This window comes from Gobio gobio (assembly GCF_949357685.1).
Source record: "Gobio gobio genome assembly, chromosome: 20".
NCBI classification, from domain to species: Eukaryota; Metazoa; Chordata; class Actinopteri; order Cypriniformes; family Gobionidae; genus Gobio; species Gobio gobio.
In genome coordinates, this window is record NC_137113.1 from 15,240,215 (window position 1) to 15,263,743 (window position 23,529).

At 37.3% G+C, this 23,529-nt stretch overlaps 1 protein-coding gene across 2 annotated transcripts in view; it reads left to right on the top strand.

Moving 5' to 3' along the window:
• Positions 1 to 23,529, top strand: part of timp2a (TIMP metallopeptidase inhibitor 2a) — a 39,429-nt gene that overhangs the window by 12,774 nt on the left and 3,126 nt on the right. For both annotated transcript variants that reach the window (XM_079845988.1, XM_079845987.1), the window contains 3 exons: positions 17,982 to 18,082; positions 18,176 to 18,287; positions 19,198 to 19,322. In XM_079845988.1, coding sequence (XP_079702114.1) covers positions 17,982 to 18,082; positions 18,176 to 18,287; positions 19,198 to 19,322 — 338 coding nt within the window. The remainder of the gene's footprint in view (positions 1 to 17,981; positions 18,083 to 18,175; positions 18,288 to 19,197; positions 19,323 to 23,529) is intronic.

Consider the following 23,529-nt stretch of genomic DNA (forward strand, 5'->3'; position numbering starts at 1 on the left):
AGAATGTCACAATTACACCATGAATTCAGGGTGACCGGGACATTAAGATGACTTGGAAAAAGTGTCCCAGTCAACCTGAATTCATGGCTATCATTTAATTTCTAACAAATTATTAGTACTAGGGAAGATGAATCGCATCCAAAATAAAAGTTTGTCTTTACATAATATGTGTGTGTGTACTGTGTATAATTATTATTATGTATATATAAATGCACACACATGCATGTGTAAATATGTAAGAAATATATATATTTATATATAAGATAAATTATACAGTATATACATGCAAATATTTCTTAAATATATACATGCATGTGTGTGTATATATATATATATATATATATATATATATATATATATATATATATATATATATATATATATATATATATATATATATATATATATATATATATATATATATATATATATATATATATATATATATATATAATATTAGTGGTGGGCATAGATAAATTTTTTTAATCTAGATTAATCTCACTGTAAATGAGAATTGGAATTAATCTAGATTAAAATGGCTCATTGGAATTCTGCCGAAGGCATTCAGAATATGTGTGCTTGTAAGTGATCGTTTGTCTTTTTGTAATTTGAATAATAAATAACTTCTGTCCCTTTAAGACCTGACGCACGCATGGATCCCACTGTTCCTGTGAGCTGGTTACGACTGTGTTTACGTTAAAACTCACCAAGATGGGCATTGAGACATTTTTGAGTGTATTTGACCATTAATAAACTGGAAAAAGGAGCTTATTTTTGCACTTGTATGTCAGAGGCGGCTTTATTATGGTATGTGTGTGTGTGTGCTTTAGATGCGAGTGCGAAATCTGCGGTAATTAGTAGAATTAACGTTATGTGCAAACCCCGCGCGAAATTCAGACCGGTCACACCAATACTAACACGCTGTCATGAGGAAAAATCCAGTTCGCCATGTTCAGAGGATTAAACCGGACTGAATGGAGGCGGGTGCGTGTCAACTCGAAAGTCATCATAGCTTGCGTAGTATAGACCCAGCTCCCAACCCAACTTTGAGAATAGAATAGAACGCAGCACGGTTACGCCGATAACGGCCCACCACTAATATATATATAAAATAATTATTATTTGATGTGCATATTTTACGGAATTTTGAGGTCTGTTTTTTTTCAAAGTTAAAAACAACCTTTGTAATTCTTAAAATATTGTTGTGTTTGATACGTGTGAGGTGTAATTGCCGTGGCCTTCAGTAAAGTCAGCGAGTGCTGTCTGTAAAGGTACATGAGTTTGGGGACTTTTGGTGCAGTGGTCTGCCTGGGCTCCGAACTGGTCATGATTGCTAAAAGCTGTGCAGGCATACGGAAACTCAGGATGTGGCTAGTATTTGTGGTGGGTATGTTTTCATGGAAACTATGACATTTTGATTATGATATGTGCATATGTAAGAGTGTGTAAGTCATCTGTGGAGGGAGCAGGCGTTGTGGGATATGCATGATTATCGGGCAACAGGAATGTGGGTCAGGCAGGAAAAATGAAGCAGTGGGAATAAAGCTGGAGACAGACACTGCAGAACATCACTCCATTTGAACTGTATCTGTGAGACATCATTAGCTTCTGATAATTGAACTATTAAATCACAAAGAAAAATAAAATCTCTATAAACAACACAATGGGAACAACTGACTACAACAGCTACAGGTGACTCTCACAGAAACCTTTCTACATGTTTAGATGATCATATTTAGTATGTTTAGGTTTTTCTTGTGCTGACCGTTCACTCAAGAAATATTGGCAAAAAGTAATATTTTGCTTTATCAGCAAAGCTCTACAATAAAATGTGGGGAGTAGTCAGCATTAGCCAACTGATTTGTTCACTTTGAGTTTGAGGAATCTCGGGGTCAAATTGCATTTACTTTAAGGCTTTATTTATTTATGTAAATACTAACTAGTAATTGTAGTTGAATGTTGCCATAAACTTGTATGACTTTATTTCTTCTGCGAAAATGTTTTTGTCCATTCATTGAAGGTCAATGAGTTTTAAAACAATAAATAACCCCATTGACTTTCATTTAATGGACAAAAAATATATTTATTTATTTTTGTGCGTGTTCCGCAGGAAAAAAAAGTTGGTTACTCATTTTTTTGATGGTCCGCTTTAGATATTCTGTTAACTTCAAGTAACGTTGCACCTACATGTCAACTAACTCTCATTAGAGTATTATTTGAGTATTAGTAGACTGTTAGGGGTAGTAGAATTAGGGGTTAGGGTTAGTAGAATAAGTTGAGATGCACTTGCAAAGTTACTTATACTAAGTATAGAATGTCTATCCTGGATGCCAGTCAAACTTAGCCCCACCCACAACATTTGAGGTTGGGAAGTTCGTTCTGGACTTGATCCGTTGTGGAGCAATGCTTGAACCAGAGCTGTTCGGACCAATCAAATTGTCAGGGCGGGCTTTATACCATGTTGGACAGATGATCAACAGTAACGTAATCATCCACGTCACCAAAGAGCGCTTGGGTTGAATTAGTTCTAATCCTAAACTGAGAACTTGTCGTATATGCAATCATCTTTACTATTTCTCTCAAAAATGATGGTGGTGTTGGTAAATACTCTGTGTATCCTTAAATTCTTTTTACAACACTGGCAAAGATCGTTTACACTCATCTTCTTCTACTTCTTCCAGCGTGCATGCAGTTGAGTTCTGTTGACAACTATGCGTCGCTCAACATACGTCACTTACTCCGTTGCTCTGATTGGTTGTAGGTCTATCCAATTGAGTGCAGAGGCATTTTCTATCCTGGCTCGGTTGAAGCGCCCCATAATCACAGCCCAATGGAGAAGTATCAGACTCATATTCTGACTAGAATTGAGTATGACGACGTCAGTCTATTAGGGGACCATCAAGATAAAGTCTTAGCAGATATTAAGCAGACAGTCTACATATACTCAACTAATACTCTGAGAGTTAGTTGACCTGTAGGTGCAACATTCCTTATAGTCAACAGAATGCCTAAAGTGGACCAAATAAAGTATTACCAGAAAGTCATACAGTTTTGAATTACAGAAGGTTAAGTAAATGAAGACAGAATTTTAATTTTAGGGTGTGTTCACAGTTGTAGTTTGGTTTGCTTGGTTTGTTTGGTCCGGACCCCAAAAAAGATTTTAGTCCTGGTTCGCTTAGCGTCATTTCAACACCAAATTAAAGGCATAGGGATATGTTCACAACCTGATTGTTTGGCTTTTATTACGTATATTTTGGGTGGTTATGATGGTATTTTGACCAGCTGAAAACTTGTGAAGAGCTTATAAAATGTGTAAAGGAGTCAAAACGGCGGCAGGAATCCCTCCATCACACACACACAAACAAAGATCTACTGCGAGAAGAGTGTGAAGCGCAACATCGAGAAAAAACTGTTATGCTTGAGCATTCTATGCTTGGTTCGTTTACATGTCTCTGGTCCGTGTTGCGTTCATATTTCATTTCGAACCGCACCAGAGTTCGTTTGGAAGCGGACCGAGATCCATCTTTTCAGAGGTCTCGGTCCGCTTGTTCGATGCACACCAGCAGCGTTCACACTTATATAAATGAACTGCACTAACGGAGCAATCACACCAGGATTTGTTTTAATCGAACCAAACATGCCAAGTGTGAACAAAACCTTAAAAGCAACTTTCCCATGATATGTTCTCGACGCTTCTACATGTGACACTTAAATAGCCCAAAAAGGGAAAAATTCTATTGAATTGTATCGATTTCTATTGGGTTAGCAGACTGCCCTTTTGGGTTAGCCACACCCCTGAGTGGTCCTCGCGTGTCTCATGATGTTGATAACAGAACGCTCTCTCAAACTAATGAGTGACGTCTGTTTGTAGAGTCAGGCAGTTGCCACTGTGTTTCTGCTCCTCACTGCAGGATGCTCCCAGAATCCTTAGGAGACTTGCTTGATTACTTCACCAGGAGAAGCGAGGCCTCCTTGCCCTCAAAACGGTTTTAGCCTAGCGTTTTTAGGCATCTGGAATTTTAGATGCAAAACAGCTCTTAGCTTGACCTACTTTAACAATGGAACAATATTAAATTGGCTTTAGAATAAGACTATACTGATCTTTAATTCTGGCACAGAGCTGGCACGGTGTTAGCGTGCCCTATAGCTCAGGTCCCCCGGATAAACAAGTCTTGACATACACAGAAAAGCATGCAACTTGGACAGGAGGAGGGAGGGGGCTATCGTTAACTTTAAGAGCAATGAACCCTTCATATTTGCGCCTATTCCAGCCCATAAAGTGAACCCATGGGTGTATAATAATGGCTGTGAGTGTATGTGTATGCGTGTGCGTTTTTTCCTTTTTCTAGTTATTTTATGTCCCTGCATCCTATATCCCCGGGCTCATATTTTCCATTGTGAGCAAGTGCCTCAAAAACTGCAACAGTTAGACTTTTTGTGTTTTTCCATTTCTATCTCTGACGGTCCTGTGATATCATTCATCTATTTTTCATCCTCACATTTGATGGAGTAGTTCTGTCATCATTTACTCACCCTCATGTCTTTCGAAACACGTTTGATTTTCCATGGAGCACAAAAGGACATATTTATACCCAAGCTCTCTTTTCTATGCTGTTAAAACTAACAGTGGCCACTGCAGAAAAGCAATATTTTCACTTTATGATGCATTTATAATGCTTTTTTGGAGCTTGATGGCACCCGGCCCCCATCCACTTTTATTATATGGAAGACAGCAGCAGGAACATCCTTCAAAACGTTTACTTTTTGGTTCGACAGAAGAAAGTCGATGTTCCACTTTAGACATTCTACTAACTGCAAGTAACATCGCAGCTACTTGTCAACTAACTCTATAGAGAATGAATAGACTGTCTGCTTAATATCTGCTAACTGCACCTCAAAAGATATTCTTATTCTACTAACCCGAACACTAACACCTAACCCGTACAGTCTACAACTGTCTACTTAGTTGACATGTAGTTGAAAATTTACTTCTAGTCAATAGAATGTCTAAAGTGGACCAAAATAAAGTGTAAACAAAAAGCCATATGGTTTTGAAACAACATGAGGGTGAGTAAATAATGACCGAATTTTCAATTTTGCGTGAACTATCCCTTTAACCTCCATTAGCCCTGAGAGTTTAAGCAGCGAGTCTAATTCAACTTGTAAAATCCAGTTTGTCTCATAAACTGTGCTCCATTTGTATAAGTAGTTTTGCAGAAATGTTCCTGAGCATACCTCGATTAAAACAAGCTGTCCTAACAAAATACACAGAAGATCCAAACAGCTGGCAAAGCAAATCGATGCTACGGAAAGACTGCCTGTTTATGAAAGGACAGGGTGGGGTTAAGGAGGAGCAGCCTTGGCTAATATGTTAATGCTTCAGACCTCTTTAAACTGACCTCAGGTCAGTTTTCTGAATATGTTTTTTTCTGACTCAAGAGGAGGTGTTATTGCTTTGGGTAGGCCGTAACTTCAGCAGCTGTAATTGGAAGCCGGCTTTACAAGACAGCTGCTGCTGATGAAGGCCTACTTGAGAAGCTGTCTCGATTCATTTTCATCTGCAGCTGATTAACATGAAACCGTGCACAGTAAATCTTTTCTCCTTTTTTAGAGCTGTTTTTGTTCCTCCTGGGTTCAGTCGACGGGACTGCTTTCAGACACCCACAAGCTCTCTTTGGTTGTATTTCCAAGCACTGAACAGAAGTAGGATTGTCATGTGCTCAAAAATGGGTCGCTGATTCACATCAATTTATCAAAAGCGATATCAAAAATAAACGGGCTTTACCTTTTAAAAGTGCTTACTGCATATTTTGTCAGTGCCCATTCCATCATCAGTCAAAAACTATTTCTTGCAAAAGTAATATTTATGCAAATTTAAATATGCTTATTTTTGCTTATTAAGTATACAATGTATGATTTGATTTCACCCTGCAGCTCAGGCTGGAAACCTGTAGATTAATTTATCCTGCTTCTGTTACACATTTGCGGGAACCAATCGCAGACTGGCTTATCCACATGGCGTGCTATTGGCGGGTTTAACACAATGACGGATAGAGAAGTGATGGATCGATGCCTGTTGATCACGCCTCTTGTGGTCTGATTGGTTGAAGGTCTATCCAACTGCGTACAGAATCATTTGAATTATTCCCATTGATCACGCCTCTTGTGCAGTTGAAAATACAGAGCAGACTCCCCAGACCAATGTTGATGGTGATAGCCAGACAATATAAATGTGTTCAGTTAATGCTAAAGTGAATGTAGTTCCCAATCGAATCTAGTGTTTAAAAGTTCATAGTTTTTAATAAATTTTAATCAAATACTTCACATTTATTCTGAATTCAAAATATGTACACTTCCGTTCAAAAGTTTGGGGTAGATGGTCACCCAGACCTCATTAATTTGTTAAAAAAACAGCATTTTTTTTGTAAAATATTATTAAAATGTTTATATTTGAATATATATTTTAAAATGTAATTTATTCCTGTAATATCAAAGCTGAATTTTCAGCATCAATTCCCCAGTGTCACATGACCCTTCAGAAATCATTCTAATATGCTGATTTGCTGGTCAAGAAACAATTCTGATCATCATCAATGGTGGAAGCTTGTTTCCTTTTGTGATACTGCGTGATACAAAGTCGCAATTGCTAATTATAAAGTCAGAATTGTGAGAAATAAACTCGCCATTCTGAGGAAAAAAAAGTATTTTTTTTCTCAGAAATTGACTTCATAACTTGCTATTGCGAGTTTATATCTCGCAATTAAAATAATAATAATCTTTTATTTTGTATTCTGTGGCGGAAACAAGCTGTTTAGCAGAGGTTTTTTTAGTAACAGTTGTGTAAAAAGTCTTTACTGTCCCTTTTGATCAAATTAATGCATCCTTAATAAAAATAAAAATAAACAATTACAAAAAAAAAAACGGGGAAAAATATCTTTCCAACCCCAAACTTTAGAATGTTAGTGTACACTATTTAAAAATTACTTTTTCAGTTTTATGTAAATTTGTCATATATTTGAAAGGTTTAAATAAAAAAAGAGGCCACTTCATCCCCACCAGGCTTCTTAACCATCTTAACCGGCTTCTTAACTATCTTAACTGACAAGACTGACTTCATCAGTAAGTTTAGATGGCAAACCTGCACTAACTTGCATAACAGACAAATCCATGCTGGTCTAAGCTGGTCTTTCCAGCATGGTTGGTAGAAGCCATTCACATTAGGCAGATGCCAACATGGGCAGGTTGTGTGACATGCCCTCATCCAAGAAAGCTGTGAACAAAAGAAAATAAAACTCAGATTACATTAAATATGGGTTTGGTACTGTGTTGGGTCATCGTCACTTATTTTAATGAACTGTAGAGATCAACTCCATTAGACCATGCATTAATAAAGGGTAACAGAACTCTGAAGTCGGTTGATTTTGTGCAATGTGCATCTGACTTTCAAACGAAACACCCCAGAAACTTAAAATATCTGTTCCCCTTTTTTGTTCTTGCCAGAGGCACTGCCAACACAAATAGGTGTTGCATATAATTTGACACTGTTCCTTATTTTAGGTCACCAAATGGCTATGTACACTGTGGACATGGAAAGGACTGTTTATTTTTGGGTGAATTCGTTGCAAAAAGTGTGAATTCCAGTATATATATCTGGACAACTTAGCAAACAGTTTGCCAAGCAGCGACGTGATCCACCCATTTACTGAGACAAGTTTAGCCTTGAGGTCAACATTAGCCTCTAATTGCTTCCTCATTGGTTTACTAGGCAAATGTAGACAAGACCAACAGGTAAACCATAACAACAACAACAACAACATTTTATAGCGGTTGCTCATAATTGCTACATTTTACAGCCCATGGATGAAGTGTGCTTCGCCTTTGGATTAAATTGAATTTATATCAATGCCATGTAAATCATAGAATTATGAATAATATGATGTTAATATCCAAAATGTAACAACTAGTAAGTGTCTAAATGCTTGAACAGATTATATTGTTCTATAATGTAAAAACCAAACTAACTTCTTTTAAATGTTTAGCTTGGGTTTGGTAGTTTGGTATATTACACAGCTCTCTGGAATACTTGAATCTAATTGGTCAAATCACAGCATTCTGCAGTCAGGTATTTTTGTATAATGACCACTGAACTGACCAAATAACTGTGGAAGTTACATACACATTAATACTATTAATATCAATATTCCACGTCCATTTATTTACCTACTTGGTAAGCAGTTATAGAAGTGGAAAAGTGCATATTCATCTGGTCATTATTACAAAATACACCCTTTCATAATGACCTAATCACCCTGTCAGGGATTTGCAATAATAGCCGTTGCATATTCATCTGGTCATTATTACAAAATACACCCTTTCATAATGACCTAATTACCCTGTCAGGGATTTGCAATAATAGCCGTTGATTGCATACATACAGTAGTCCTTTACAAATACATGCAAAGACACACTACATTTTTTGGTGTGGCTTAAAGGGATAGTTCACCCAAATGTTCACCCTCACATAGTTCCAAACCTGTATGACTTTCTGTGTAGCACAAAAGAAGACATTTTGACCAGTGTTGTGTTTTTTGTCCATACAATAAAAGTTAATAGGATCCAGTGTTGTTTTGGATCCTTAAGGTCTGTTCACACCAAGGACGATCACTATAATAATAAAGATATAGTTATAAAAAACGTTATAAATATTAAAGAGTAGCAGAGTCCACACTACAACTATAACGATAATGGCACAGAGAAACAATTTTTAGAACGATTTTATCCAGCTGATGAACGATAAATATACTGAGAGCCATTCAGAATCCATGCTGCTTTAAAGCGCTTGAGCATTTAAAGAGGCAGAAGACAAAACTTAATAGCAAACAACATCATGCATTGATGTGGATGCTAATATAGTTATTGTTATATGTAGTTATCTAAATGGTTATTGTTCTTGGTGTGAATGTACATTTAAAGGGTTAGTTCACCCAAAAATGAAAATTCTGTCATTTAATTACTCACCCTCATGTCGTTAGACATCCGTAAGACCTCCGTTCATATTCGGAACACAAATGAAGATATTTTTGTTGAAAGCTGATGGCTGAGAAAGGCTTCAGATAGGCCTCCATTGGCATTCAGTACATTTACACTCCCAAGACCCATAAAATGCACTTAAAACGTCGTTACAAAGTCCATCTCATCACAGTGGCTCTTCAATAATTTTACGATGCGACGACAATAGTTTTTGTGCGCAAAAAAAATCAAAATAACACCTTCCGTGTGTGCCTCCACGACGTATGCGCGAGAATATGACGTAGCGCCGGGGTTCGGGAATCCATGAAATGCACACTTAAGCCCCATTTTGAGCACTACGCCGAGACCTAAAGCACGATCAATGTAGAATCCAACAGCTTAGACACGCGTGTCTTCCTCTGCTTGTAAACAAATCGCTTCTGGGTCATGTGTCCGAACGCCGGATCTGCGTAATATTCTGCGTAAAATAATATTCCATTATGGTGATCAATGTTTCCTTCAGTTGGGCAGTTTGACTCTTAGCTTTTTTCGCGAGTTTGTGGTTTTTGTTACAGTGTTAACAAAACACAAAATCTGTTCAAATCAAAAGAAGCCATAAACAAAAATTGTCATGAAGAAAAATGGTTGACTAAACTCATCGCTGACTAAAAATAATAAATAATATTCACCAACAATACTTTCTTGCCGCAGATCAGGCATTCTGAATTTAGATTTTTAAATACATTCTAGGGAGAAAAAAGTTTAGACGCACAGATATCAAGAATCAGCATATGAATCTCGACAATGGTGACATACTTAATGCTGCATACTGGGAGCCATGAGTTTTATACTGTGGTAGCTTAGTAGGGTTGGAGCTAAACTCTCCAGGACATCAGCTCTCTAGGACTGAACTTGCCTACCCCTGACTTAGAGGTACAAAAATGTACCCTTAAGGGTACCACCCCAGTGATGGCCACTTGTACCTTGAAAGGTACAATTTTGTACTCTTTTTTTTTTTGAGTGTGAAGCTTCTCTATGTGCTTTGAAAGGGAGGGGTGAGCGACGGTTGCAATTTGGAACCTCACTACTAGATGCCACTAAAATGTACACAATGCACCTTTTAAATCTATTCATTCTTATGCTGCGTTCACACCAAACGCGAATAGAGCGTCTAGTTGGACGCTTGAACATTTCTAATCCATTCCATTATAAATCAAGCATTTGAAGCTAAATAGACGCACGTTCAAGGCGCTCCATGAGAAATATGTCATAAAACACCACTCTGCCTCTTTTCAGTTTCATTAAAAATATATATTAAACATTAATAGCCACACAAATGTGGTCCAGGCAACTACTACATTATCTTCACTGCATGTATATTTAAATATCCTTAAAAAATAAAGTTATGAAACTTCTCTTTGCCCTCAGTCAAAACGATTTGGCTGACAACAAATTATAGATTCATGACCCCAAAGATCGGCCGTTAGATCCATACAAGATGCACCACTACAGGACATCAGAGCCAGCGGCAAACGTCAGAAGGACTGGCCGAGGAAAGGCGGCTCTCGCCGGGGTTAATGAGCGCTGAGTGCCCGGTGATTGCCTGGATCTCACAACTCCACAAACACAAGATTATTTTTTTATAATAGGCGCTCTCTTTATAAATAAACCACAGATTTGAGCTTTAAACAACTACATTCCCACCTGAAAATGTCTTAAAACTACATTTTGTGACACAATAGTAGTATTTTTAAATTATGCAGGGTTTTGCATCACGTCACTTTACCACGTGACAGCAGCGAGCAGGCTCCTGATTGGTTAACGCGTGGCGAATTGACGCCAAAGTTCCGATTTTTCAACTCAGGCATCAGATGCGACTTTGCTTCAAACGCGTGAATGCACAAATAGCACCACTTGTGCATAATGCGTGTATCACGCAAGATGCTCAATTTGCGTCATTTGCGCAAACTGGACACGCGAATGAGGCGGAATCGCGTCCTTCCATTGACTTAACATTGAAATCACTCGCTCCTGACGCTCGATTCGCATTTGGTGTGAACGCAGTATTAGACCTTTCCTTGAAATCTTAGAAGGCCTACATTTAAAGGTAGGGTAAGCAATTTTCAGAGAGGCTAGCAATAGCGAACTAGCTTTGAAAGCATGAGATCACACCCTCCCTTCAAAGCATTTCGAAAGCCACGCCTCCTTCAAAACACATACAGCAGGGAATAAACAAAAGTGTCACAAGAGACGGCGCTAAACTACCTCATGTCTCAAAGCACTTAACATTACAATAATAATGACCATAAACAACTTAAAGAGCGTTCCAAGTATAACGCCCCGGGTCTCCATCTCTTACAAATTACAGTAGTTATGGTGGGAACGCAGCATATAAGCTTATTGTTTTGGTTCAGGAGGAACTGTAAAAGGTGGCTGCTGTTCAGTGACAGCATGAAACACTGATGACGTGTGATGTCTGCGCAAACAGTTGCGTGGAGGTATGGACATACATATATTGACAGGCAAGTAAGACATCGTACCATTGCATTCAGAACAAATGCAGTGATTGGATGAACATTTTATTGTCCTACGACTTCCACAGACGATATGTATATATATACATCTAAATACATTTAGAAAACTAAATGAAGAGATTTTCAAAAAGAAATTCTGGAACAAATCGCCTACCCTGCCTTTAACGAATGAAAGATCTGTAAAATAGAAATGACTAGAGCTTATTATAAACAATAAAGCATGAAATCATTGTGTAAAAATGTGCTTCACTATTTTAAGCAGCAAAGTTTGTATAAATGTGATACACAGTTTATGTTAAGGTTTGCAGCTCTGTTTACACTTTTGTCAAAGTAAAGCTGTCTGTATGAGGAGGACAGGGAAGATGTTCGGGGTTGTAGAGAGTAAGGGGTTTTGCTGAGTGGCAGAGATGATTATTTTCGTCCCCATAACTTCCATGCTATGTTTCCGTGCAGTACTTTAGTGAAAAAAATAACAGCCATTTAAAAACGATTAAGGAAAATAAGGGTGAGTATAAAAGGCAGGAGAATGAATGAGTCAGCGCAAGGTTGTCATGTGTCAGCTTCTCTAGGAGAGGCGTCTCTGCCGCATGTTGGCTGACCTGACAAAGAGAGCTACAGAGAAGCTGGACAGCTGCAAACGCTCAACTTGCAGGAAATGGGATTTGGGTTTGAGGGCATGACTCTCTTTATATGAGAGAGATCTCTCCATGGTGTTTAGACAAGGCCTCAGATGAGTGGTGGCACGGAGAAAGTACAGTACAAGAGTCATGTGCCTTTTCATCTTTACATGATGATGCGACAGAATCTCTACAGGCCTTTTGCTGTAGCTTGTATATTTTACTGAGTCCAAGTAGCGGTGGAAAAACATTGAGAAGATTCCACACTCAAAAAATTATTCTTTGGCTGAACTTAATTTCGTTGTTGACAGTGGTTTCAAACGTTGGAAATGGGTTTTCTTAACATTAAATTAAACTGTAAACTGACACGGGAATGGAGGCTTAACTGAATTGAGTAAAACAAATGTCAAAACTAACTGATGTCAAACTAACCCAACAAAATCTCTTGAAGTTATAGTCTAGCTAGCAACTAAATGCACTTTTTTACTGACCTAAGCAAAAGCACCACAAATGAAAACTTTCCCTCCTTTTCTCATTCTCATTAAAATAACATTTACACACCACCTTAATTCCTACGCAAAGCATCCTGGGAACTGGAAACCCCCTGCTTAGTTTCAGTAATGCTACACTAATGGAAATTATTTATGTATTCCCAAGTTACACAAATGGATTAATGCTGCCTTAACATGCTATTAGAAATTCCTACTTCCCACTTCTGAAGTCGTGATTACGAGTTTGTCGTGTTCAAGTTGTCGGAAAGAATAGGAATCATAAAGGACACCAGATTTATTCTTGCCTATTTCTTGGGGAAATCTTATTAAAGTCAAAAAGTATTGAAGATATTTAATTTTGAATAAAATGTAACGTCCCATTCATTGACAACCATATAAACATTCAACATTCAACCATATAAACATTCAACACACTACTAGATAGAATTTCGGTCAAATATATGCTATTTACACTGCGTATAAAACATACAGTATGCTTCAAAAGGTTATTCATATATGTAAATATGCACTATTTTTAAGCCTAGGTGGTGTAGCTGTGTTGGAAAAAAACTAAAAAAGAATATCAGTCACAGCAGCTATCGTTCTCCCCTCCACCATGTTTAAGGTTTATGGAACACTCAACTCGGAAACTCTGGCATCAAAATGATCTCAGTGTTTCCCAGTAGTAAATACAACTTGATAGGGCGTTCATGTCCAATTTTTGAATAGGAAACTTGTGTTTGCGATAATTCCAATAGCACGTGATGGCAGCATAAGGCAAGTCAGTTCACTCATCTTGGAAACACCCCAGGGCAGCTTTTTTCAGTCATGCAAGTCCAGCTTCTACTTAAATAGAGGAAAACAGAATTCTATGAAACTGGTTGGAAAATAACATTTTAAATAAGGAATGAAATATATTTTTAAACTGCTGCAATACTTAACATTACCATTGTTTCCATTATTTTTTTAAACAAATTTAAAGTGGTCCTATGATGCATCTTTTTACAAGATGTAAAATAAGTCTCTGATGTACCCAGAGTGTGTATGTGAAGTTTTGATCAAAATCAATAATTTTTATAGCATGTTAAACTTGTCACTTTTTGAGGGTGAGCAAAAATGCACCGTTTTTGTGTATGTCCCTTTAAATGCAAATGAGCAGCTGCCCTTTCAAGAAGAGGGCGGAGCTTCAAGAGCTCGATTTAGCAGCTCCGATCACGCAGACATGCGCTGAAAATGTCAGAAACTGTTCAGCCTTTTATGTTCAAACCACAGTAGAACATGGAGAGACTCAAGAAGAAGTGACAACATGTAGAATGCAACAGGTCGTTTCTGAATAGTTAGTTGATGAATTTATGTAGCTGATGTGGAGTTAACCATTTTCAAGTCATAGATTCAAATATTCTGTCATGATAAGTGATGCACCGATCATGATTTTACATGGCCGATTCCGATACCAATTTTTTTCAAGAAAACTGTCCGATTCCGATACCGATTTCCGATTTTTTTAATTTTTTTTTAACACAATAAAAGAATGAAAGTATACATGAACAAGATGTTTATTTGGTATTTAACAGGCAATTAACAATAAATTGAATTGGAAATTAAAAGGCTGAAAGGTGAAATTAAAGGCAACAACTGCATATTCTGCAATCCAAACAATGTTACTTAAAAGTCTTTACCAGTGAAATTAAATAAAACCAAAGTATATAATTGTTCCAAAATGTTAAATCAAATAATGTTTAGTGCAACGAAAAAAACTAAGATGCTACAGCAGGTGCTTTTTAAATCAAATTAAGTCAATGTAATTTTAAGGTAAAATAAAAGGTAACACTTTAGATTAATGGTCATTAGTTAACATTAGTTAATGTATTAACTAACATGAACTAACCATTAGCAGTACATTTGTTACTGTATTTGTTCATCTTTGTTAACGTTAGTTAATGTAAATACAGCTGTTCATGGTTTGTTCATTGTGCATTAACTAATGTTAACAAGATTTTAATAATGCTTTAGTAAATGTTGAAATTAACATTAACAAAGATTAATAAACGCTTTATAAGTGCAGTGCAGTTCATTATTAGTTAATGTTAACTAATTTAGTTAACTAATATTAACTAATGACCATTATTCTAAAGTGTTACCAAATAAAAATGATCATCCTATAGGCTACAGAACTGATAGTATTTCATTTCAAAAGTGCATGCATGTTCTTCTTTAGGCTACAAAAATAAGTATTTCGGCTTTGTCACAAGTTAGTCTGTTTCGTTCTCATCCGATCCAACATGTGAGAAGCTGAGCTGAACAAACGCTCATTATCTACACTTGTGCAGGGCGTAGAGAGGTAGGCTCGCGCAACTTCAGCTCGCGCAGGAAAGCGGCTCTTCATTCCCTTCAGCGTATCTCGTCTCTTCCCTCAGTTCTCCAGTTTCCGTTTGTAACACACAAGTGACATGTTCGCGAATGATTGCAATATAGGCGTATGTGCACGCGGGTGCACTTCCGGATAAATCGGCAGAAAAATACAAAGAAAACCGTCCGGCTGCCGATCGCGCGCTAGAAGCAAAAACCGTCCGGTTCCAGTTTTTGGCCGGTCAACCGGTGCATCCCTAGTCATGATAATCTAGATATCGCTCATGTGGGAACTGTTGTAAGATGCCTTCAGAGCCAGAGAATATATGCTTTATGAAGATAGAACAGTATAGTTCAGTTTAATTACGGTTATACTTATGTTGTCATCTTAATTTATGACATGCTATTGTATTTGTGTTATGTACGGTATTGCAATAAATGTGAAAAGATGGATGCGACAGAGTAGACTCCCAAATGTGCTCTACTGCAACAACTCTTCCTCTTCTCAACATGGCCTCACCCTCTTTGTTGCATGTTCCCGGGGGCAGGGTTTATGTACATTTTAGGGTTTGTGATGTCACCAACTTGGGAAGAAGCTCAATGTAATCCCTACCAGCCGTTTGTTGTAGTCCTTAAAAAGCGATTTCTGTAAAAGCAAATATCTTCTTTTGCATTGAACTTTAAGAGTCATAACTTTGCAGATGTTGTTTATGCTCAAACAGCCACATTACACACTAACTAAAGTTAAAAAAGGTAGTTCAATTTTACACATTTAATGGATTTCAAATTGTGAAATGATTGGGTCTCATTCACTAACCGTGTTTATGCATGAATTTGTGTGAAATCTATGAACAAACATCTTTGCAAAAAAATCATGGTTCATCAAGTTGAGTAAATTTGACAAAAGAAAGTGGAAGTTGTCAGTTAAAGGATTGGTTCACTTCAAAATGAAAATGTCCTGATAATTTACTCACCCCCATCTCATCCAAGATGTTCATGTCTTTCTTTCTCTAGTGAAAAATAAATAAAACATTTTGAGGAGAACAGGATTTTTCTCCACACAATGGACTGCAATGGCAACCAAAATGTTGAAGGTCCAAATCAATGTGTTTCAAAGGGCTTCAGAGACTGCATGATCCCAGCTGAGGAATAGTGTCTTATCTAGCTAAACCATCTGTCATTTTATAAAAAAATTATTTAGGCTATATACTTTTTACCTTAAATTGCTCATCTTGCGCTGCTCTGCGGAGCGCAACAGATTGCGCAATCATGTCGGAACGGTCACGCTAGACGAAGGCAGAAGTACCGCCCCCGTGTTTACAAAGTGCTCGTGCGAAGACAAATACAAACATCCTCTAGCAAAAAAAAATGTTAAACAACGATGTCGGATGATTTTGAAGTTGGAGATGGGAGGGTTTTTTTTTGTAAAGGCAGTTTGTATTAGTCTTCACACGTTCACTTGGGGCGGTACTTCTGCCTACGTCTAGCCTGACCTTTCCGATGTGATTGCACAATCACTGGCGAGCCGCAGAGCAGCGCAAGATGAGCAATTTAGGTTAAAAAGTATACAAGTGTTTATTTTTTCTTGGAAATGACCGATGGTTTCGCTAGATAAGACGCTATTCCTCAGCTGGGATCGCGCAGAGCCTCTGAAGCCCTTTGAAACTGCATTGATTTGGACCTTCAACATTTTGGTTGCCATTGAAGTCTATTATGTGAAGAAAAATCCTGGAATTTTTTCCTCAAAAACGTAATTTCTTTTTCGACTGAAGAAAGAAAGACATGAACATCTTGGATGAGATGGGGGTGAGTAAAATATCAGACTTTTCATTTTAAAGTGAACCAATCCTTTAAAGAGAACTTCACATTTCAAGTTGACTAAACTTAAAGGGTTAGTTCACCCAAAAATGAAAATTCTGTCATTAATCACTCACCCTCATGTCGTTCGACACCCGTAAGACCTCCGTTCATATTCGGAACACAAATGAAGATATTTTTGTTGAAAGCTGATGGCTGAGAAAGGCTTCACACAGGCCTCCATTGGCATTCAGTACATTTACACTCCCAAGACCCATAAAAGGCACTTAAAACGTCGTTACAAAGTCCATCTCACCACAGTGACTCTACAATAATTTTACGATGCGACGACAATAGTTTTTGTGCGCAAAAAAAAATCTAAATAACGCCTTTATCCAACTTGTTCTTGTCTTCCGTGTAGGCCTCCATGACGCATGTGCGAGAATATTACGCAGATCCGGCGTTCGGACATAGGACCCAGAAGCGATTTGTTTACAAGCAGAGGAAGACGCGCCGTATCTAAGCTGTTGGATTCTACATTGATCGTGCTTTAGGTCTCGGCGTAGTGCTCAAATGGGACTAAAGTGTGCATTTAATGGATTCCCGAACGCCGGCGCTACGTCATATTCTCGCGCATGCGTCGTGGAGGCACACACGGAAGACAAGAAGAGGTTGAATAAAGTCGTTATTTTGATTTTTTTTTGCGCACAAAAACTATTGTCGTCGCTTCCTAAAATTATTGAAGAGCCACTGTGGTGAGATGGACTTTGTAACGACGTTTTAAGTGCCTTTTATGGGTCTTGGGAGTGTAAATGTACTGAATGCCAATGGAGGCCTATCTGAAGCCTTTCTCAGCCATCAGCTTTCAACAAAAATATCTTCATTTGTGTTCCGAATATGAACGGAGGTCTTACGGGTGTCGAACGACATGAGGGTGAGTAATCAATGACAGAATTTTCATTTTTGGGTGGACTAACCCTTTAACATTTTAAGGCAATTTGAACACTTAATTTCACAAAGTTCAAAGGTATATAATTTTGTTCTGTTTTTGAGGATGATTCATTAGTGTTCACTAATTCATGCATATGCACATGAGCGTATTCACAATACATTCTCTTAATACGAATAATCCACGCAATTATTAAGTCATGAAATAAAACATTTCATTCATGCTTTCCTTGCAGTAATCAGGGCCAAGGTGGTTGGGAAAAAAGAAGTGGATTCTGGGAATGATATTTATGGGAACCCTATCAAGCGGATCCAATATGAGATCAAGCAGATCAAGGTGAGGGATGAAGATGACCGCCGTCTGTCAAATGTAACCTACACAGAAAAGGTCTCGCATTGAATTAAAGGAGGATCTGTTGTTCTCTTTCAGATGTTCAAAGGCCCAGACCACCACATCGACGTGATCTTCACCGCGCCCTCATCTGCAGTGTGTGGGGTGACGAATTTGGACACCAACGGCAAAAAGGAGTACCTCATCTCAGGTAAAAGCTCATCATTTCTCTGCAGCTCTTGTTGTTTGAGTAAAATAAATGTAGCACACACCGCTATTGGTTACTGCCTTCACAGCAAAACACATGCCAGTTGGCACACGCTCCCCTCAAGGTGATCCTTTTTCAGACGGGACAGAAGTTTACAAACTGTGACTTAGTGATGTACAATGTGCTGAATTTACAGCTGGGTTTCAATACCCTCCTCTTCTCTCTAATGAACTTGCTGAGCAGGCAACTCTGAAGGGAAAAAACACAGAATATAAAAGAACGTCAAAAGATGAACACAGACAACTTCTGGTTTCCCCATCTTGGATCATTCCAGCAGAGCCCAAATTACAGAGTTGACAAGGCAGAGGTCTGTGGAGGGTAGCAATTGCCTTTAAAGCTGAACTTTTAGAGGAGGAGGGGAGGTAAAATAATGAGAGAGCTGATCCTGTAGCACGGAGTAACTGCTGAGGTTGTGTTTTCAAGGCACACATTCTCTTCTCCACACGGAGCAGAAACTACCCAGGTTTCAGGTTGTAACCAGAGCAGACTTTTAGAGACCTTTGCTTTGAGCAAAAATAGAAACCATCTTGAGGTTGTTTATGTCATTGTGTTTTCCCTCCCGTTCTGTGAAGTCCGCGGTCCACCGTCAGGGTCCACAAGCTTTTGCGTGTAGTGTTTTTTTCACCAAATCCAGGCTTTGACTCTGCAATGACCTCCATAACGCGGCACGGCACAATAGATGACTAACAGACGGGTACAGTTTATTCCTGAGCAAAACACCATTCGGTAAACGTGGCGACTTGTTATGGTGTTCTTGTGTGCTGTTATTTTGTCTGTTGGGTCTCGCCGTGCCCGTGACACTCAGATGTTTGTAGATGGTTCAGATTGTTTTGTCTGCACATTGTGTTTCCAGGCAAGGCGGAGACCAATGGCAAGATGCACGTGACTCTGTGTGATCTCATCATGCCCTGGGAATCCATGAGTGCCACCCAGAAGAAGAGCCTCAGTCAGCGCTACCAGATGGGGTGTGACTGCAAGGCGAGTATATTTCTCCTGTGGACACATAATAATCATTACTGTGAAACACACTGTCAACCAGGGTTTGTGTGAAACTGTGAAGAACTGGCTGTTTCAATTCATGGGTTTAAACGGAATCGAATCGGTCACGATCCACCGGAAGTTGAATTTTGAATTAGTATGACAGGAGGAAGAATCCATCCATCCATCCATTTGTTTATCTATCTATCTATCTATCTATCTATCTATCTATCTATCTATCTATCTATCTATCTATCTATCTATCTATCTATCTATCTATCTCTCCATCCATTCATTTGTCTATCTATCTATCACTCCATCCATCTATCACTCCATCCATTCATTTGTCTATCTATCTATCTATCTATCTATCTATCTATCTATCTATCTATCTATCTATCTATCTATCTATCTATCTATCTATCTATCTATCTATCTATCTATCTATCTATCTATCTATTACTCCATCCATTCATTCATTTGTCTGTCTATCTATCTATCTATCTATCTATCTATCTATCTATCTATCTATCTATCTATCTATCTATCTATCTATCTATCTATCTATCTATCTATCTATCTATCTATCTATCTATCTATCTATTACTCCATCCATTCATTCATTTGTCTGTCTATCTATCTATCTATCTATCTATCTATCTATCTATCTATCTATCTATCTATCTATCTATCTATCTATCTATCTATCTATCTATCTATCACTCCATACATTCATTTGTCTGTCTATCTATCTATCTATCTATCTATCTATCTATCTATCTATCTATCTATCTATCTATCTATCTATCTATCTATCTATCTATCTATCTATCTCTCCATCCATTCATTTGTCTGTCTATCTATCTATGTTGTATCTATCACTCCATCCATTCATTTGTCTATCTATCTATCTATCTATCTATCTATCTATCTATCTATCTATCTATCTATCTATCTATCTATCTATCTATCTATCTATCTATCTATCTATCTATCTATCTATCTATCTATCTATCTATCTATCTATCTATCTATCTATCTATCTATCTATCTGTTGTATATATCACTCCATCCATTCATTTGTCTATCTATCTATCTATCTATCTATCTATCTATCTATCTATCTATCTATCTATCTATCTATCTATCTATCTATCTATCTATCTATCTATCTATCTATCTATCTATCTATCTATCTATCTATCTATCACTCCATCCATTCATTTGTTTGTCTATCTATCTATCTATCTATCTATCTATCTATCTATCTATCTATCTATCTATCTATCTATCTATCTATCTATCTATCTATCTATCTATCTATCTATCTATCTTTCTATCTATCTATCTATCTATCTATCTATCTATCTATCTATCTATCTATCTATCTATCTATCTATCTATCTATCTATCTATCTATCTCTCCATCCATTCATTTGTCTGTCTATCTATCTATGTTGTATCTATCACTCCATCCATCCATTCATTTGTCTATCTATCTATCTATCTATCTATCTATCTATCTATCTATCTATCTATCTATCTATCTATCTATCTATCTATCTATCTATCTATCTATCTATCTATCTATCTATCTATCTATCTATCTATCTATCTATCTATCTATCTCTCCATCCATTCATTTGTCTGTCTATCTATCTATGTTGTATCTATCACTCCATCCATTCATTTGTCTATCTATCTATCTATCTATCTATCTATCTATCTATCTATCTATCTATCTATCTATCTATCTATCTATCTATCTATCTATCTATCTATCTATCTATCTATCTATCTGTTGTATATATCACTCCATCCATTCATTTGTTTGTCTATCTATCTATCTATCTATCTATCTATCTATCTATCTATCTATCTATCTATCTATCTATCTATCTATCTATCTATCTATCTATCTATCTATCTATCTATCTATCTATCTATCTATCTATCTATCTATCTATCTCTCCATCCATTCATTTGTTTGTCTATCTATCTATCTATCTATCTATCTATCTATCTATCTATCTATCTATCTATCTATCTATCTATCTATCTATCTATCTATCTATCTATCTATCTATCTATCTATCTATCTATCTATCTATCTATCTATCTATCTATCTATCTATCTATCTATCTATCTATCTATCTATCTATCTCTCCATCCATTCATTCATTTGTCTATCTATCTATCTATCTATCTATCTATCTATCTATCTATCTATCTATCTATCTATCTATCTATCTATCTATCTATCTATCTATCTATCTATCTATCTATCTATCTATCTATCTATCTATCTATCTATCTATCTATCTATCTAATCTATCTATCTGTTGTATCTATCACTCCATCCATTCATTTGTCTATCTATCTATCACTCCATCCATTCATTTGTCTGTCTATCCATCTATTTATGTTGTACAACCCCAAATCAGAAAAAGTTGGGACAGTATGGAAAACGCAAAAAAAAAAAAAAGAAGTGATTACTAAATTTACTTTGACTTGTATTTCATTGCAGACAATATGAACACAAAATATTTCATGTTTTGTCTGATCAACTTCATGTCATTTGTAAATATGCATCCTTTCCTGTCATTCAGACCTGCAACACATTTCAAAAAAAGTTGGGACAGTAAAGCATTTACCACTTTGTAATGTTGCCATTCCTTTTCACAACACTTAAAAGACGTTTAGGGACTGAAGACACCAAGTGATAAAGTGTTTCAGGTGTAATTTTGTCCCATTCTTCCTGCAAACAAGTCTTAAGGTGGGCAACAGTACGGGGTCTTCGTTGTCGCATTTTGCGCTTCAAAATGTGCCACACATTCTCTATTGGAGACAGGTCGGGACTGCAGGCAGGCCAGTCAAGTACCCGTACCCTCTTCCTCCGCAGCCAGGACTTTGTAATGTGTGCAGAATGTGGTTTTGCATTGTCTTGTTGAAATATGCATGGACGTCCCTGAAAAAGATGTCTTCTTGAAGGCAGCATATTATGCTCCAAAATCTCTATGTACTTTTCAGCATTAATGGTGCCTTCACAGAAGTGCAAGTTACCTTTGCCAAGGGCACTGACACAACCCCATACCATGACAGACCCTGGCTTTTAGACTTGTTGCTGGTAACAGTCTGGATGATCCTTTTCTTCTTTGGTCCGGAGCACACGGCGTCCATTCCTCCCAAAAAATACCTCAAATACTGATTCATCTGACCACAGTACACGTTTCCACTGTGTGACGGTCCATCCCAGATGCCTCCGAGCCCAGAGAAGTTGACGGCGCTTCTGGACACTGTTAACATAGGGCTTCCTTTTGGCACAGTACAGTTTTAACTGGCATTTGTGGATGTTACTACGTATTGTGGTACTTGACAAAGGTTTGCCAAAGTAGTCCTGAGCCCATGTGGTGATATCGCTTATAGATGAATGACGATTCTTGATGCAGTGCCGCCTGAGGGATCAGAGATCACGGTTGTTCAGCTTAGGCTTGCGCCCTTGTCCTTTACGCACTGAAATTCCTCCAGATTCCTTAAATCTTTTAATTATGTTATGCACTGTTGAATGTGAAATATCCAAATCTCTTCCTATCTTTCTTTGAGGAACATTGTTTTTAAACATTTCAATAATTTTCTCACGTATTTGTTGGCAAACTGGCGATCCTCGGCCCATCTTTGCTCCTAAAGGATTAGACCTTTCTTGGATGCTGCTTTTGTACCAAATCATAATTACAATCACCTGTTGACATCACCCGTTTCAAATCACATCATTATTTAACCATTTTACCTCATTACTAGCCCTAAATTGCTCCTGTCCCAACTTTTTTTTTTAAATGTGTTGCAGGTCTGAATGACAGGAAAGGATGCATATTTACAAATGACATGAAGTTGACCAGACAAAACATGAAATATTTTGTGTTCATATTGTCTGCAATGAAATACAAGTCAAAATAAATTTAGAAATCACTTCTTTTTTTTTATTTGCGTTTTCCATACTGTCCCAACTTTTTCTGATTTGGGGTTGTATCGATCACTCCATCCATTCATTTGTATATCTATCTATCTGTTGTATATATCACTCCATCCATTCATTTGTCTATCTATCTATCTATCTATCTATCTATCTATCTATCTATCTATCTATCTATCTATCTATCTATCTATCTATCTATCTATCTATCTATCTATCCATCTATTAATCCATCC